At 34.4% G+C, this 19,296-nt stretch overlaps 1 protein-coding gene across 1 annotated transcript in view; it reads right to left on the bottom strand.

The window, feature by feature from the left end:
• LOC150082828 (protein NipSnap homolog 3A-like) overlaps window positions 1-19,296 on the bottom strand; it is an 82,908-nt gene that overhangs the window by 25,415 nt on the left and 38,197 nt on the right. The window contains exons 3-4 of the mRNA XM_090376840.1: window positions 13,725-13,883; window positions 3,420-3,575 (exon numbers count right to left, since the gene is read on the bottom strand). Of these exons, the coding sequence (XP_090232966.1) occupies window positions 3,420-3,575; window positions 13,725-13,883 (315 nt within the window). The remainder of the gene's footprint in view (window positions 1-3,419; window positions 3,576-13,724; window positions 13,884-19,296) is intronic.

Raw genomic sequence — 19,296 nt, 5'->3', positions numbered from 1 at the left:
CATAGACATACGGTTTGCTAATCCTAAAGTTTTCATTTTTAACTCATATAAATAATAATTTTTTTTTGTGCCCAGCTAATTAAATTTCAAAAACAGCTGTCATAATTCCATTCTTATCTAAAGGTTCATCCCCAATTATGAAGTGTGACTACCATGGAGATCTGGTCCATGTTTGTCATCTTACCAAATGAGTTATTAATGTGCTAGTGCACAAACACTGGCAATTTTTAGCCAACTTATACCCACACAGCTGAGACTCAACCGACCTTCAAAGAAAAGTATTTTCCTTAATTTCTCGATTGAAAATCCAAGTTATCTATTTATCTTGAATTTTCAAAAAGGAAGAAAAATTAAAATAATTTGATGATTTTCCTATCATCAAAATAGTAAATTATTTATCAACTATTTTGATGATATGGAAAATGAAGGATCAAGTATGAAATTACAATCAGTATAGCTCTTAGTAAGGAATAATTTTATATTCTGGCTAAAAAGTGGCAGGAAAGATATAATCTATTGTAAAACAGTTTCATGTAATTCTTTTTTTTTTTTTTTAATTTTGACATGTATACAGTTTTGACTAAAAATGTTGAAACTTTTTTGGCATAATGTGCAAACTTTGGTCCTTGATGCTGTCACAGACATTCTCTCATGTATGAGAGAACTTGGGCTTGCTACCTGAGAGTATAAAACACTAATGGAACCGATATTCAGGCAAACTGAATTCCAGCAAAGTCCAGTCATTCTGTGACAACCAAATCCTCTGCTTGAACCTTCACAATGGTGGGACTGTTAGTGACCATGGGTATAATTCCTAGTGCAAATCAAAAATATGGCACTAGTATACTGAATATGTCTGCCCAGGTGTAAACCAATGTAAGCAAGAGTCAAGTTTAATGTTCACACTACACAGAAGAATGCCACTCCTCTGTAATACCAGGCAATACTGGGTGGTAGATAACAACAGTGCAATAGCACCACTTTGCTTATTGTAGGCTTGAAGTGGTGGAATCCATGTTTAGTCTCCAGAGCATTCCTGCAACCTCCCCCCCCCCATCTCTTCCATCATGCAGTACAATTGATGTCTTTTGAGGTTGCTAGAGTCCACTAGACCAAACTGATTGGTAACTTTCTAGGAGGCATCTGGATTAGTTAGTGTATAATCTTGCTGCCAGATAGTGACTGGAGAGAGTCTGAATAGTATGTATGTATGGGGGTACTGTCAAGATCATGTTATGTCAAAGAGCTGGTTATATTTTTGCTGTATGTATGCCTATCAAACAGTGGTCAAACTTATCTGACTAAACTGGAAAAATCTAAACCTCCCAAACATTTCCACATTCATTTCACAAATATATGTGGTCTCAGTTCCAATCTCAATCATTTTTGGCTGATGCAGTATAAGCTGGCTTTCTTGCATCATTTGCCACTGCTAACTAAATTTGCATATAACACTCTTCAACATATCTAGGCATAATGACCTCAGTACATGGATGCTAGGCATACAGGATTGAAGATTGCATGAGTGTGTATAACAGGCTTAGTTATCAGTTTTCTCAGCCTTTTTAGGATTTCTTTTTTTTAAATGGAAGTCTAACTCAGAAATTCTTTTTCTTGGGGGAGTTCATTAATTTTTCTTTCAAAGCTTCTTTTGGATCATGTACTGAATATGTCAGTGGCATTCATTAGTAATCACTTGTACTTTTCAATTTGATAACTCTGAAAAGTTCTCATATGGCTTTTCTGACCACTTCTAATCTCTTTGTTAAACAAACTTGTCAAAAGTTGCAACTGTTCTATCAATCTAATTACACTAACCAAAGACAACCAACATGAACAAACACACACATATTTCAAAATATTTTTACTTGGGTGGCATTTCAACAGTACCAGTTGAAATTGTTTATATCTATCTTTCTTTTTTTTTACCATTTCTTCCTAAATTGTAGCAAATGATTACTAAGTATTCATCCACTTTCACAGGACAGCATGCAACTCCTTTTTCAGCAAACAAATTAAAAGGATGACAAAGATAGCCTATTACCACCAGGTACTCAATCGCCTCTTTTAATAACTTTGATACTCCAGTTTTTAGGTCTACTGTAACAGGGACATGATCAATTCTTAAATGCCAGACTGTTTTTGACCCCATCAAGTCACCTTCCAATGCTGGTACTGAGAGCAAACTGCTTTCGATTTGACAATTTTTTTTTTTTTTTTTTTTCCCATTTAGTTATTTATTACAAAAGATCATAATGCAATATAGCTTGAAATCACTTTGGCTACTGCCATCTGTAGATCAAACTGGCCCATTTTTCAGAGCCATCACTACCACTTTGTTTCCCGTTGGTGCAATTTCACTATGCCTGTTCTGTTTTTTCTCCCCCAACTGTATTTTTTTGTTATTTTGCTACTAGGAAACATATTTCTGAACAAAATACATGCATGATCAGCACAACTCAGAGAAATATTAAGTTCTATGAACAAAAGATGCAAATAAACATTTGTATCATCACTATGAAATGCTATTTATAATTTTACATTTCTTTCTATACACTGTACACTTATGATTATCTGATTGATTGATTCATTGTCTTTATGATTGTTTGTTTGCAAATGTCTGATTACACTAAATTTCCCACTGTTTAAAATTGAAAAATCACATCTATGTACAGTATACATGGCAAAAGCGTTACCTTTTTCAGTGCATGGAAAATCTTGTGCAATTTGTCTTCTGAAATTTTAAATAGTTTCTTTAGCATCTTACCGAAAGACATTGTAATTAGCTTTCCACTACACAAGTACTAAATGACTGCACATGACAGACAGCAATGCTATTATACCATGTTTATTTGTAAAAAAAATTGATAAAAAATTTTCATAAATGCCAGCAATACAGAGCTTTTAAAACTTGTGTATGACTCAACACACCTTGTGGAGAATTGAACATTGGTTAATTGTAGAAGGCTCTCAAAGCCACTACAATTTTAAAAATTATATTCCTGTAACATGTACATTTACAGACTGGCTTGTCAGATAAAAACTATACACCTTTGACTGAGACAAGTTAACTCAGCTCAAGAAAAAAGGCCATTCAAAATTCCTAAAATCAATGATGAAAAGTGAACCAAGACTTCCAAATGGGTAATAGCAGCAATGCATTTGTATTATCATATTTATTGGACTAATTTGGCTTGAATAAAGTTAACAATAAAAACAGACTTAATTTTTATAAGGTATTATAAAATATAATAATGACAATAACACTAAAAATCAACAGTAATTCTTGTGGGAATTTAAAAAAAAAAAAAAAAAATGGAGATTCATTTAAAAACATTTCCAAAGCACACCAACTGTATCATAAACAATTTGAAAAAACAAATTCTGTTAAATAAGCTGCAATGCATAACAAAACTTACCTGTGTTTTGAGCACCAAATACCATAGAAAACACGCCAATAAGGACAGAATTAAATTCCTTCAATTTTGTTGACGTCATTTCCATAGCAGCTTTCAAGCGGCCATTCCAAATATGTGTCTCACTAGTCATATGAAACTTCTGCAGTTCATAAACTCCTAAACCAGAATGAATTTAATAAGATTAACATTATCAGCAATTAAACGTTAATTCAGAAACAGTGCAGAGAAAAGGATATAAAGTGCAAGACATTTTGATGTTACAGTTTAAATTATAATGAGATATCATCTATACCTTGTGTGCCCAGATTTTTCAGGGACAAAAAAAAAATGAGAAAATGAATTCTAAAGATGATAAAAAAATTAGAAAACATACTGCTGAAGAAGAAAAATCTGGACAATTACAAGACCCATCTATAAAAGCCATGGTGATGAAATTCTTACTGCCCTGGGCTTCCCTAGGATACCCTAATATTATTATTTCATAAAACAGTACACAAAAATATCTGTATTTTATTTTTGGTTCAAGTAAAATTATCAATTAGTAAACCATAGGAACATAAAAATCCCAATCTAGATCATGTTTTCATGTTTCATATAAGACATTAACTACAGGAATCCAAAAGGCAAAATACTATAATCCTATTAATAATTATTAATAGTATTATTGAGTATTAGTTATATTCTTCATTAGATCTATTTTGTTGAGAAGAGTTTGTTTTATAATGAAGTTAAAAATTCCAAACAAGTTGATTTATGCTCAGAAGAAATTTTGCTGTTCTGTCCACAGTATGTTAAAAGAAAATATTATTTGGCGTGATGTTAAGAAATTGAAAAAAAATAATAATAATAAATAAATAGAATAGATATTGGCATAGCTTCAAGTCTTTTAAGTAAAGGAGGAATTTTTATCAATTTTTTTTCGTAATGTGATAGGGTTAGCTGAGTGTGAGTTGCATGGCTTTTTTTTTTTTTCTCCCACAAACTTGGGTTGTTTTTCCAGCAAACTGACCAACAAAAACATGCAATTACAAACACTGATGCTTCATAACCATAATTGCTTTGTAGTTAACAAAGCAATTATGCTTTGTTAACTACAAACTAACCACCTTTAGAGCACTGCATTATGTGATCCTATTTTTTTTAAAGAATTGCGCCCATTCTTCTTTTTGGAAATTCTAAGAAAATGGGTTGAGTTCAGCAGCACTATTTTAACTTCATTGCTCAGCAGCACTTTATTTTAACTTCATTATTCAGCAGCACTTTATTTTAACTTCATTGAAATCCTGTTTGGATTGGTTTTGAAGTCAATATCTTGTAACCACAGCCAATGTTAACATGGAAGACAGAACATATAGACACCAGCTGTAAGCAGATGAAAATTAGTTTTACTGTGTCCTTTCATGTAATGGCATTTTATGTTTGCAGTGAGTCATTGAAAATGCTTGTACAGTCCTGCCTGCAGTGAAAATACTGCAGTGGTGAAACTACAATATCACCAGTTTATTTATATGAACCTTTACCACCAAGGCAGTATCCAAAAATGTGACAGATGGCTTAGTATAGCTATTAAAAAGCATAGGGTGGACCCATTTGAGGATCTTGCTGTGGGAGACAGAAAGAATATGTAGTTTCACCTCTGCAATTTTATTTGTTTTCTTTATTTTAGATAAGCTCTTATATCAGCATGACAGCTCTGTTCACTACTTAAATGTCATAAATGTTATGCATTCAACATCATCATCATGGCAATCTTTTTTGTTAAATTTCCATTCCTTTGAATACTGTTCCTTAATATGCCAATGCATAAAAGAATTTATGCAACGGCATTTTAATGAACTAGGAGAAAAAAAATATATGATGTCTATTTTAACAAAAATTGTAAAAGGCTTCTTCTGCTTGCTTAGGCAGCAAGTGTTTTTTTTATTAGAAATAAAAAAAATTTATGTGGATCAAATAGAGCTTTGATTGCTGATTCCAATCTGTTTTTGGTTATCCTCTGGCACAATTTTTACGATGAGACCAATTACATGAACATGAGACTAATTATACCAAACATATACTTATTCAACCAATCCACACGAATATAATTATTTATTTATTATTGTTTATACATTCATATTTATGTAATTGTTTGAATATATTTATATCCTTGTTATTTCATTATAAATTGTTTCAGGTAAGTTAAGTTCTGGTGAATTACTGAAACGCATTTATCATCATGCCTTCAAAGTTTAAAAATCATTCCAATAAATTCTGTTATGTGTATGGCTCTTTCCAACCTAAATCACAATGATACACAATCATGATGGATATTTGGAAAATTTACCAGTTATACTTTGGCTGTCCTCTAGGTGACCAAAATAAGGCACAGACACCACTTTTTCTGTACTGCTTGTTCTAATGGATTACATGACTGTTTGGGCAAAAGTGAAGTCTATGCTGTGCACCATACCCTTATGGAATATGTGCATCATACCCTTATATTTCCATATACCAATATGGAAAGAGGCAAAAGACCAGGATGGTGACTATTAGTTTTGTGATGAGTATGCAACTGGATTTTCAGTGAAAAATATGTGCAAGATTATTTATATGAACCTGTACTCAGCAATGAAACCAATACCTCACTACAACTGTGCCAATTCCAGTACTATCACAGCATGGAACAGATTCTTTAGAAGATGAAATTAGCATTAGTAGAGGCATATGATGCAAGAAAGCAAGCTTATATAGCATCAGTCAAAAAAAAAAAAAAAAAATTATCAATTAGTAAACCATAGGAACATAAAAATCCCAATCTAGATCACTCCAAATGTTTGTCCAGTTCTGCCTTGAACTTATTTCAGTTGTTGACCTTCACTACAACAGATGGAAGTTTGTTCCAACTATCAGCCACTCGTGGGCTAAAGGCAAATTTCCACATCTCTATTCTACAATTGTCTTTCCTCAATTTGAATTTATGTCCCCTGAGATGAGTAATCTGAATGAGAGGAAGAATCCCATCAGCACTGAGCTTGCTCAAACCATTCAAGGCTTTATACACCTCAATTAGATCACCTCACAGGTGCCTAGCCTACAGAAGCTGCAATTTGCAGAACCTAAGCCTTTCTTGGTAACAGCAACCGTTTGTTCCACTTACCAATCTCATTGCCCTTCTCTGTACTCGTTCCAGCAGTTCTACATCTTTCCTAAAATGAGACCTCCAGACCTATATACACTACTCAAGGCGTGGCCTGACCATTACCTTATACAAGGGGACAATCATCTACTTATCCTGGTTGGCAAAATTCCTGTATATCATTGACAAGACACCATGTACTACTCTTGCAGCCTCTCTGCACTGCTCAGAAAATTTCATATTTGACTGCACAATTATCCCCAGGTCCTTTTCATTATGCACTGCCCTGAAGAAATAAGTATTAGCAATTCAATCTAACATTTTTATACCACATGGAAAATTTGGTGAAAACTGCAACAGGATAATGCCAGCGATGTGCAGCTACCTACTAGTATGGCATGCTGTAAATTGAAGTCTGAACAAACAAAAGACTAAAGAGAGAGAATTAAAAGATTTAAAATTGAAAAACAGAATAAAAGAGAATGAAATTGAGAACTGATTTTCACAATAGAAAGCATAACTGAAATCTCACACAAGGTAGTGCAACTGCAGCTGGAAAAAGGAAAAAACTCCCAACACATACAAACCTAAAGGCAAAACATTGACCTTCACTTCAAGTAGAGAAAAGAAAAATAACACAACAGAAAGAGGAAAACCCAGTAATCTCTTCAGTTCATATTGATGCTTTATTATGTTCTCAAACTTTGACAATGTTAGACATAAAATGTTTGAATGTTGCTATATATTACGATAATGTTAACTGCCAAATGTAAACTATGTATATATTAAGTGCAATAGCATCATTAATACACAGCCATTTCTGAATAAACAGAATATTCATAAGGCGGCACCGTTTTAAGTTATATCTCATATTGTGAATACCTTCACAACGAGTTGCCACGATATTACACTACTTCGAATAAGTAATGCTTCATCTAAGGAGAAGACTAATGTTACTTATTCTCAGATAGGTACCACCACCCAGACGACACCATCTGGGTGGTGGTACTTATCTGAGGTGTAACATCATACACCATCAGGCATCTCTCATATTGTGGAGTTATACTTCATAACTGTTTTGCCATCATTGCATCACTTGGGTACCTACCCACCCACTGAAGAAGGGCCAAATAGCCCTAAAACGGTGCCGTCTGGGTGGTGGTACCTAACTGAAAATAAGTAACATTAGTCTTCTCCTTAGGTGAAGCGTTACTTATTCGAAGTAGTGCAATATCATGGCAACTTGTTGTGAAGGTATTCACAATATGAGATACAACTTAAAACGATGCCGCCTTATAAATATTCTGTTTATTCAGAAATGGTTTGTTTGTTTGTTATTTGGTTTTTAGGAGCATTAGCAACTAAGGCCATATTGCTCCTGGAATATGCGGTGGTCATTCCCTGACCTTTCCACATCCTCCGTATTTGGTGGTGACGGGCTCGAACCCCGGTCTAATCAAGAAGCGTGTGCTACGCACTGCTGCTCCTTCCCACCTGGCTACTGAGGCGCCTATTCAGAAATGGCTGTGTATTAATGATGCTATTGCACTTAATATATACATAGTCTAAATTTGCTCCCAGCTTGAGGCTTTAGCCCTAAATGCATCTTAGTCTGCCAAATATAATTAACAAAATTATATTATTCATTTTAACAGTATATTTTTTGCTCAGAGAGAGATAGCCTTACATGAAAATCAGGACAAAACAATGTCCTCAAAACTCTTTTGGTGACAGTGGAACACTATGCTCAAAATTGGGACAATCTCAATAATAGGGATATCTGGTCACCCTATCTACACCTCTAAATTGGCAATGAAGTAGAGGTAACCCTCATATAACACAGTAGTTAGGTTCCTATAAAATCTTGTGTAGTGCGAAACCATGTTATAAGAGACTAAAAACAAGTACAAAAGAGGGGGTTACATTCCAAAAGCTAACAAAAAATACAATTTTTTTACAACTATCAGAGCTTAATTTTTATTAAAAATAGTAATAACTGAACAAACACCTTACAAACTGTGATACATATATGTCAAATAATGTACGTTCATTTAATTTTCTTCTTCTTTATCGCTGCTAAGCAGAACCAAACAAGAACGTTTTCTCTGTTGCAGAATATCTTCACCTTCTGAACTTTTTCTGCAGTATCTAGATTTTGTGGATCTTCTGCTCTCTTTAAAATTTCAGTATTCTGGGATTGTTTGCTTGATAGATCTTTGTAAATTGCATGGTATGGAGCTAAGCATTTTTGAAACTCCCTTTTGAACTTTGTGTTCCTTCCAGTCAAAAGATCTGCATTAAAAAAAAAAATAAGATTCTAATTGATTGGCTAAGTTTATGGCTTGTCGTATACTTTTTAGTGTAAAATTTTTAACTTCAGAATTTTCATCTGTGCTACTATCTTCTGAATAGATTGGGTTTGCCTCCAATGCCATTTCCACCAAATCCGCTTTGCCAGCCTCTTTTTCTACCAGTAATTCTTGAACGTCTTTAGTAGTTATATCATCAAAACTTTCCCCTCCTACCGACTTAGCAAGTTCTACTATAGCACCGATTCTATTTTCTGCAGGTTCGACCTTATTTCCTGAATGAACTGACTCCAGCCATACATTTTTCCAACACTCAGTTAATGTTGACAGTTGGTTTTATTTTGAGCAATAAAGCTATGATTCTGATACAGTCCACAATTCAAAAATGTTTCCATGCCTCCATCACTTCAATAGATTCGGTATCAATTTTTTTCCAAAGTCCATCGTAACGATTTTCTGATGTAATGAGTTTTAAAGGTAAATTATATTAAAGAAGTTGTATTAGGTGGTTGGAATATTACTTCAATGTTTACATGGCTTGGTGTGTTGTCCAATAGTAATAAAATTTTCAACTTAGATTTTTTCCACAAGTTAAATAGCACAGAACCTAACACGGGATTTCCCAACAAAATAAAATATGGGGATTTCCCAAATTTTTCTTTTTTTTTTTTTCATAACGACTAGCAAGTCAAAAGCAGGGATACACAAAAGAGAATGGAAATATTGAAAAATTTTATCCAACATAATAGCAGGGTTTTCCCTGAACAAAAACTCAAAAATACCTTGTTATACAAGGTTTGTCACAATTCTCTAACCATGTTAGAGTGAAACTGCGTTATATAAGTACTGTATATAAGCACCTTTTTGAATATTTTGTGCGAGGATTGCCGTAATTTATCAATCGTGTTAGAGCAAAACCATGTTGTAGAAGTACCATGTTGTACAAGGATTGCCTATATAATTTTTGGAAATTTTAGCCTAGTTTCGGTCAGCATATCACCATATTAAAAAAAAAAGTAAAAATTAAAATACAGTAAACCCCCGCTATTCGCGGTTGCTGATTAATATAAAATGAAACCTTAAAGAAATGTGAATTTTAAAGTGCCGTGAACATTTTCCGCCATAAAAAAACATGGGTGTGGCTAAAATTATCTTTCCCAGTCAAAACAGTGCTCAGTGGGTGGGGGAGAGGGGTGACAAAATCGCGAGTGTGGATGGATGTTTCTCGCTAATCCTTGTTCAGTATGTGTTATGCGCTTGTCATGGAAGGTTTCGTCGTTTGCTTTTAATTTATATGCTTATAAATTGAATAAATTTATCAATTTATAAATTGATATTTTTATTAGTAAATTAATAAGAGGAGTTTACCTCAATATAGTACGTGGAACACTTCCGTATGAGACCCTCCAGAAATTAAAACGGAAAAAACGAAAAAATTGACAACTTACCGGTACATTAAAGTAAAATATAAATAATTAAAGTAAAATATAAATAATTAAATAATCAATTTAACACAATTCAAAATCAATTCAAAACAATTAAAATTCAAATTAACGCAATTAAAAGAATCTAACGAAAATTCGCTGAACAATCGCTCGGTTCTTTCGGCGTTCGCAACACAAATTAATGATCTAGTATACAACATTTCTTGCGGTGATTGCGACTCGTCTTATCAGGGTTCGACGCGGTTTTCTCTTAATATCCGTGTAAATCAACAAGAAGCCTCAGTTCGTGCTTCTCGTTCAGCAGCGTCAGAATTAGCCTTTCATGCCATTAACGAAAAACATACTTTTTTATTTAACGAGGCCAAAATACTTAACGTTCAACGTAATTATACGCGACTATTAATTGCAGAAACCGTTGAAATTAAATTACACGAGAATTCTGTTAATGTTCGACGGCCATATTTGATCTCCGATGCGTGGACCTTTACGCGCATGCGCGAAGACACATAATCACTATTTAAGTTGCAGGTTTAGCCTGATTCGGTAATTTTCATTCCTGTGATCACGACAGTCGGTCGAAAAGCATTGTCAGCTTCAGGAAGGAAAATCGTTTTGAATATTTTCGTTAGATTCTTTTAATTGCGTTAATTTGAATTTTAATTGTTTTGAATTGATTTTGAATTGTGTTAAATTGATTATTTAATTATTTATATTTTACTTTAATTATTTATATTTTACTTTAATGTACCGGTAAGTTGTCGATTTTTTCGTTTTTTCCGTTTTAATTTCTGGAGGGTATCATACGGAAGTGTTCCACGTACTATATTGAGGTAAACTCCTCTTATTAATTTACTAATATTATTATCAACGTAGAACATATTGAGTATTACAGCTCTGATTCATACTATCTAATCAAATTGATATTTTATAAAAAAATATTTTACAAAAGTGATAAATCTACCGTTTCACAGTGTAAAACAGACTTTATTGTGGACAAGTTCTTTCTAACCCGTACAAAAATATGGCTAAGAATAACAACGGAAATGTGAAAAGATCAAAGAAGGTGATGACATTAGCGAATAAAATTGAGTTATTAGACAAAATTTCTAATGGTGAAAGTGTCTCCTCAGTGGCAAAGCATTATAAAATCAATGAGTCAATGGTACGATCAATCAAAAAATCGGAAGAAAAAATCTGCCGTAGTGTCCGTGAAAATGTGCTAATTGCTTCAAAAAATTTGCTCTGTAACTCGTGATGTTAAATTAGAAAAATGGAAAAAGCTTTAAATCTGTGGATAGAAGACCGAACTCAAGATAAAATTCCGTTAAGTTCACTCATCATTCGTGAAAAGGCAAAACTCCTTTATAGCGAAATTGGTGATAGCACTGGCGGGATAAGTTTTTTAGCTAGCAAAGGCACTGGTTTGAAAGATTTGTTTGAAATTTCTAATAAATATTACATTTAATATTAAATTGTTTCTTATTTTCATTTCGATGCTATATGCTTGCATTTCACTATGTACTGTCTATGTACATAGTCATATTATGAAGGTACATATAATACATACATAGACAAAATTTTAGACTAGTTTTTCTTATATATTTCATACTTTGGAATGGAACACCTTTATTACCATGGGAGCCATAACTCAGTATTTGCGTTTTCGGTATTCGCGGCATTTCTCGGGAACGTAACCCCCCGTGAATAGCGGGGATTTACTGTATATCCTTCCTTTTTGAATATTTTATTCTACCTCCAATGCATAGTTCTTTCTTTACTATTCAGGATTGTCTCCTTTTGATATATAAGTTCCCTTGAGTTATGTAATTAATATTACCTGGAAATTGTGCCAGGTGCACAATAGAAATGCATATATCAGAAATTACTTACTCCATGGAAAAACAACATAATAAGACTGGACTACGTGAGAAGGTACTTTATTTTCTTCTTTTTTTTTTTAATTTTATATATTTTATTTTTTATAGTTCATATTTTCTATATAATATGTATGTGTGTGTGTGTGTGTATATATATATATATATATATGAACCATAAATAAATAAATAGATATTTTAATCTATTCATTTTATTTATTAGTTTTTTTGGCTAGTGCAGCAAAAGCTTGTAGATTGCCTTTCACTATATGGCTGATATTAATGCTAATACTAGCATACAAAATCATTGGTGTCATGAGCATGTGAATGAATGATACTTATACTTTATTGTATAAATTATAATATACAATAATAATTGGCTGTGTGAAGATAGCAGTTTTAACTTTCAACAAGAACAGTTATAATGTCTTAAAATTTGTGATTAATATAAAGGATGCAATGCAAATTAATTAATAGAAAAATTATACAATTGCAGTGTGGGCGATTAGTGCTGTGATCACAAAACTCAGTTGATACCCGAAAATGGGCATATGTTGATTATTGTATAGATGCTTTGCTGATCACATGCCAACATGTCTTATGAGGGACAGGGCTTGTTTTCAATGAGTACCTCAAGAGGAGGGGGAAGAAAGAGGGAAAATATTCACTGTAGTGGCAGTAATTTGTGAGCATGCACAAACACTTAGTTACAATTTTTTTTTTTTAAATAATACTATCATAAATGCATAAGCAGCAAAGCAATACTATGAGTATTACTGACCAAAAAAAAAAAAAAACAGAAATAAAAATATATAAAAAGTAAATAAATAAGAAATATGCATTAAAGTCCAGGTTATGAATTTAAAAAAATATCACACATACCAATTCATATTATAAACTCATATACTTGCCAATGTAAGCTAGAGCAGTGAGGGTAAACTGATCACATGGATGCTACTCGTGGCATGCACACAGAAGAAAATATAAATGAATGCAACATTATTTGAAGGCACTATTTATTTTATGATCTATTATCCACATTCTAGTGGTGAAAACCGTAAGTATAATTGGGCACATAATTATGCAGACACGAAGATCTCTGCAGAAATTAAGTATTATACATTATCTTTTTATAAAATCAATAAAGACTATTTATCAATTTAGTCAGTTGGATATAGCATGCTGTTGTTATATTTTTGTTTCAACTTATTTTTTGGCAATATAGGCTGGAAAAGCTGGAAAAGCCAAAAAAGAAGTGTCATACTGAAATTTACAATTGGTGCCATCAGATTGTTAAATGGATGGAAGGGCAATAAAGATTTTTCTTACTAGCTCATTACATACAGCACTGTTACAACTATAAATATTTATGAAGAGAAATAATATAAAAAAGTGGATTTAAACATAAATATATTTTGATTAGATTGCCATTAACCAAATTTTATAGGAGTCATCTCAATCATATTATATGATATCCTTTCTTTCGCTCACATACATATATATATTTATAATATATAGTGCATATATTATTATAAATAAAATAAAATAAAATAAAAAACCTGTTTTTAGTGGAATTGTCAATTGACTCCAAGGTAATAATACAGTCATCTCATTGTGCTGTTTATTCCACATTTGAGAAGCTATAGAATAGAAATCACCTTGCCAGCTAGGGTCTTCTGCCAAAGCCCTTCTTACTTCTCTTCGGTGATTATAATTATCTGAAAGACAAGAAAAATAAAGGGTTTCTCCATCTTTTTATTAACAAGGTATTTTAAAAGCTTTGGGGGGGGGGGGCACCTACAACTGAGTAAATCTTATTGGTCACAAAAAATGTGTCGCAGAAATGACATCATCCACAGCTTCTACCAGAGGCACTTCCCCATGCTCCCACCACTAGTCTGTGCCGAGCACATAATGCATTTTTCATGACCACTACAATATCTTGAGTTCTAGTGAACCTATTTACAAAATTCAAATGCCATTCGTCTGAATTTCGTAGAGCTGCATTAGAAAAACACAATAAAACAAAAAAAAAAAAAAAAAAACTGTGTGTGTACCCTTGTATGCATGAAGAATATTTTATTTATGTGAAAACAACCCTGGCTTGGAAGAGATTAGCGAAATCCAAGCCAACAGCCTAATTACCCATTTGATTGTAGCCATTTGTTGAACAGTATGATTACAACAATATAAGCATTTGTCATATGCCTGCAACAATGCCAATATTTGTCAACAATTTCTTTTTTCGTCTGGCATTTTCATTACATTCCATTGTTAGGCGCCGATATAAATGTTTTCACATCAATAATTTTGGAAAGGTGTTCAACGATGCCGAAGTCAAGTGCAGAGCATTTTCAAGAGTATCAAGCAAGAATGAAAGCAACAACACCTAAAAAAATAAAGGCAAAAGTATAAATGAATGCGTGAGAACAAAAAGAACTATCAAGATTGCTTAAAAGACAAACAGAAAATCAAGCATTGGATTTAGCAGTACTTTCAACCAGCAATGCAACTGCTCTATCTAACAATGATGTATCCGAAGTGGGTATTAATTATGCACAATGGAACATTTCTCCAACTGCAGAAAAGATGAGTTTAAATGATCAAACTCCTTTTCCTTATGCCAACTGCTATTTACATAAGAACATGCATCAAGAGATTGAAAGGAGATTTGTGAAAAATGATTTCTGTTCTGTATGCTACATTTGCGATCATCTATGATTCGAAAAAGACACAAAGAAGCTAGATGCTAAAGATACACCACCAATACACACTGCATTTCACGATGTTGACATTGACGGGATCCTTGTGTGCAACAGCTGTAGAGGATCACTTAAACAACACCATTCCAGTGCTATCTAAGTCAAATGGCTTTGTCTACCCTGAAATTCCATCACATTTGCTGAAGTTGGATTTAGTGACAGAGAGGCTCATTTCTCACTGCTTACCATTCATGCAGATAAGGTGCCCAAGACAAGCATACAGACAATACGGCATTCTGGGCCAAGTGATAATGTGCCTGTTTCAGTCAACATGATGGTATATCGCTTGCCAAGGGATATTGATGCCAATCATTGTATAAATGTGCATATAAAATGTAGGAAATACAGCTATTTCATTGGGTTAGTAAGAAAGTGAGTGGTTAAAATGTGGCTTCAGTATTTATCGACATGCCTGTCTATCAATTGTATGAAATCATGATAGATCAGTCATTCTTTGATGATGGAAATTAATTTGGCTGAAGAAGATATAAGCAAAGCAGTTCCGATCGAGGAGAGTCTCATCGACAGTTGACAAGAGATTCTACCACGGCCTGAGAAATGCTAAATCCACCATCGATCTACAAAATGGGTTTGCCAGGCTCGCATATAATCAACTAAAAACAAGACAGGACAGTTTGCTCGAATTCATCCATGATAGGAACTCCTAGTTCTCTCATTCAACTGGCAAAGCCTACTGGTGCACCACACCACACCTCACCTACACAGTAAGGCCAAGGCTTGCTGCTATCTGTGATTTAGACAATAATGAGAGTGTCAGCATCCTGAACTTTGACTGTGTGGTTCAATTCAAACGTGAAACCAAACTGACAGCTGTAATCGCTATATATCACAACAAGATGAATGAGGTACACATTGTTAAGCCATAACTTAGATGTCATCTATCGACAAACGACTGATTTAACAGTCCGTGTTTGGCCCATTGGCGATATATGTATAGTGGAGTGCTTGCTACCCAACAGCCATGTCATACTTACAACAGTTGTCTATATTTCTTCTAACAGTGGCATACAGGATATAATTAATTTCAGTCATTTCATTTTGCTGCCGTACTCAATTCAAGGTGTAGCATGGTTAAAGAAAGATTTATATAAAATAGCCATGTTCATGAGCACCAATTTCATTAATTTCAGATTCAAAGAAACTGAACACTGTTAATTACTTTCCTGCAAGAAACATTCAATCTAACTCTAAACACTAATCCCTCAATTTTAACTACGAGATTAAATACCTCAACTGACATTGTTTTCCAGAGAAATTTAGATAAATTACAATCACAAGTATACATCTCTTACTTTAGTTATCATAAATCCATTGTACCTTGTCTTCCAGCTGAAATTATGGAAATTTGTGAATCATCAATAAAATATTTACAATACAAAAGCTCTTTTATTTTATAATCAATATTAAATCAAAATACCTCATAGAAATGAGAAGGATGTTTCACATAAAACCATCTACTGTGCATGCTCAGCATATGCACCACTTTTTTTTTCCCAGTTTCCATGGACATTATTAGCACACAATTAAATTACTTGATGAATTCAGTTGTCTGACTGAATAGGTTTCTCATCTGTATTCACTGGAAAGTGGCACTTTATTAGGTAATCTACCTAATAGCAAGCATGTAGGCATACTTAATAAAGATCTTTAGCCCCCAGAACAGCCTGGATTTATCATGGTGTGGGCCCAATGAGGTGTTGAAAGTGTACTACAGGAATGTTGGTCCATGCTAACTCAACTTGCATCATTTGACATTACTAATAGTACCACTACTAACTGCTTCCCACAGTTGTTGAAATTTTATAGTTGTGGATCTCTACCCCAAAGAGTTCATTCCAACTCAAACAGTGCTCAACTGAAATGAGATCTAGTTAGTGCGAAGGCCACAGCAATAGGACAAATTCACTCATGTTCCTGGAACCAGTGCTATACAATCCTAGCTCTGTGACATGGCATGGTGCATTACCTTCTTGGAAGAACACATTTGAAGATGAATACCACTGCAGCCATGAAGGGATGTGCCTGGTCAGAAACAATTTTGAGATAACCTGTGGCATCCAAATGTTGCTATACTGGTGTCAAGGGGCACAACATGCACCACAAAAATACTGCATACACCATTACACCTTCACCACCAGCAGGAATTGTTGACCCCTGGCAGGATGGGCCAATAGATTCATGCTGTTTTCACCATATTCTGGTCTCCCACCAGCTGAGAGGAGTGGAGCCCAGTTTGATTGCTGGCTGGAATACCCCATTTGTGACAATATATGATGATTGGGCATTTACTGAAATGCATCTTTGACTATCAACACTGTACTGGGTTGTTATTCAACTGACCGTGACCTTTCAGTTACCCTGCGCGTCATTTCAGTCTGTTGGCCTCCTGCTTCAATGAGCTGTTTAGTAATCAGTTAACATGATGTTAACTGATTACTGGGCCAATCTTGATGCACCTGAGAAATAGTAGTAGTCAAAACCCCAGCACAATAGCAGTTTCTGAGTTTGAAACAGTAATCTGACTTGATCAGATTACTGTTTCAAAGTCATAGTCCTACTGATGACTATGGCTATCACTACAATGCCATGTTCAAAGTCAAATCTTTTCCCACAGTGAACTGTACAATACCACATCTCTATATACCTTCCCTCCTGCTTTATACAAATAACCTTGCATTTGGTCATTGAAGCTGTCACAGATATTCTCTTAAGTATGCTAAGTGGGTTTGCTATCTGTGAATTTAAAATGCTGATGGAACTGATATATGGGTGACACTCAATTCAGGTGGACCTAATTTCGGCAAAGTCCAGTCGGTCTGTGACAGCAAAATTCTGTCCTTGCGCCTTCATGGTGATGGTACTGTCAGTAACCTTCAGTATAACCCCCCATGCGCAAGTCCTAAAATACCCCACCTAGCATATTAGAGGCAAACACCCAAGTACAAACCAAGGCAAGCCGGGATCAAGGTGTGACACCTAAACCACACGGAGGAATGCTGTCCCTCTGTGTTACCAGACAATACTAGATGGTAGATGACTCATCAACCAGTGCAATACCATCACTCTGCTTACTGGAGGCTTGAAGTGGAGCCTGTGTTTAGTCTCCAGAGCAAAAGCTCCGGTAAGCCCCTCCCCCAAACCTTCCATCATGCAGTGTGATTGTTGTATTTTGAGGTTATGATGGCCATAACCTCAGCTTTGACAATGCTGGAGGCATTGTCAATACAAGGAATTAAGTACATTCTTACCATGTACACGTATACATCATATCCGAAAATTTCATTACTTCATACATGTCCTTGCCACCTTTTCTTACTTCTGAATATGCCATGAATTGTCAAAATAATAGCAACTTATCTGCAAAAAGATTTAAACCTCCCAAACACTTCCTCATTAATTTCACAAATATATGCAGTCTCAGTTCCAATCTCAATGATGTACATTTCCATTTAGTCTGCCAAACCCCATGTACTTTTTCTGACAGAATCTCAGTTATCGGTTGATTCAACCACTGGTCATATCAGCTGTCTGAATTATTCACTGCATGATTCCTTTTGCTTTAAAGCTGGTACTTGTGCATATTTCCATTCTGATATTCCTTGTCAGAGACTTAGTAATTTGGAATCTTCTGTCTTTGATCATCTCTAGCTTAAAATCTCTTTACCACATTCTGTCAAATTCATCTGTTACATCTATAATTCTCCCACCTGCACTAATCTCCAGTGAATTATCGTTCCATTGCACTTAATTCTACTCTTTCTAAAGAAATAGAGAAATCAATTAACCACCAACCCTTAAAATATCTAGAAACCTTCCATCTGATCAACAGTTGCCAGTATGAATTCCATCTGTGTTGATCCATTGGAGATATACTGACTTATGTTACCCATCTGTGTAAAAATTCAATGGAAAAGTTTGGTGAAACTCAAGCAGTTGCTCTTGACATTTCAAAAGCTTCTCATTGTGTTTGGCATAAAGGTCTTCTAAATAAGCTTATATCTTGTGGTTTGCCAACTGTTTTTGTAACTGAGTATCCAGTTTTCTCTCTGGCCATTCACTGCGGGTGATGGTAGATGGCTTTGTCTTCTACTTCTCCACTATTGATGGTGTGCCCCAAGGTTCAGTTCTTTCTCCCACTCTTTTCCTCTTGTATATTAAATGACCTTCTTTCATTGACCAGAAATTCTACCCATAATTTTGCTAATTATAGTATATTGCATTCCACCTTCCAGTTTGAGAAACCTTACCCTGCACAAACAGCTTCAACTTCTTGAATATCTACTACTAATTCCTTAAATCTGCTGATTTCCAGGTAATTCCCCAGTGCAGCAAAGTTAACTTAGTTGAT

Source organism: Mastigoproctus giganteus, chromosome 7, assembly GCF_048544385.1.
Source record: "Mastigoproctus giganteus isolate SK-2022 chromosome 7, ASM4854438v1, whole genome shotgun sequence".
NCBI lineage: Eukaryota > Metazoa > Arthropoda > Arachnida > Uropygi > Thelyphonidae > Mastigoproctus > Mastigoproctus giganteus.
This window is presented reverse-complemented; position numbering and strand designations above follow the sequence as displayed.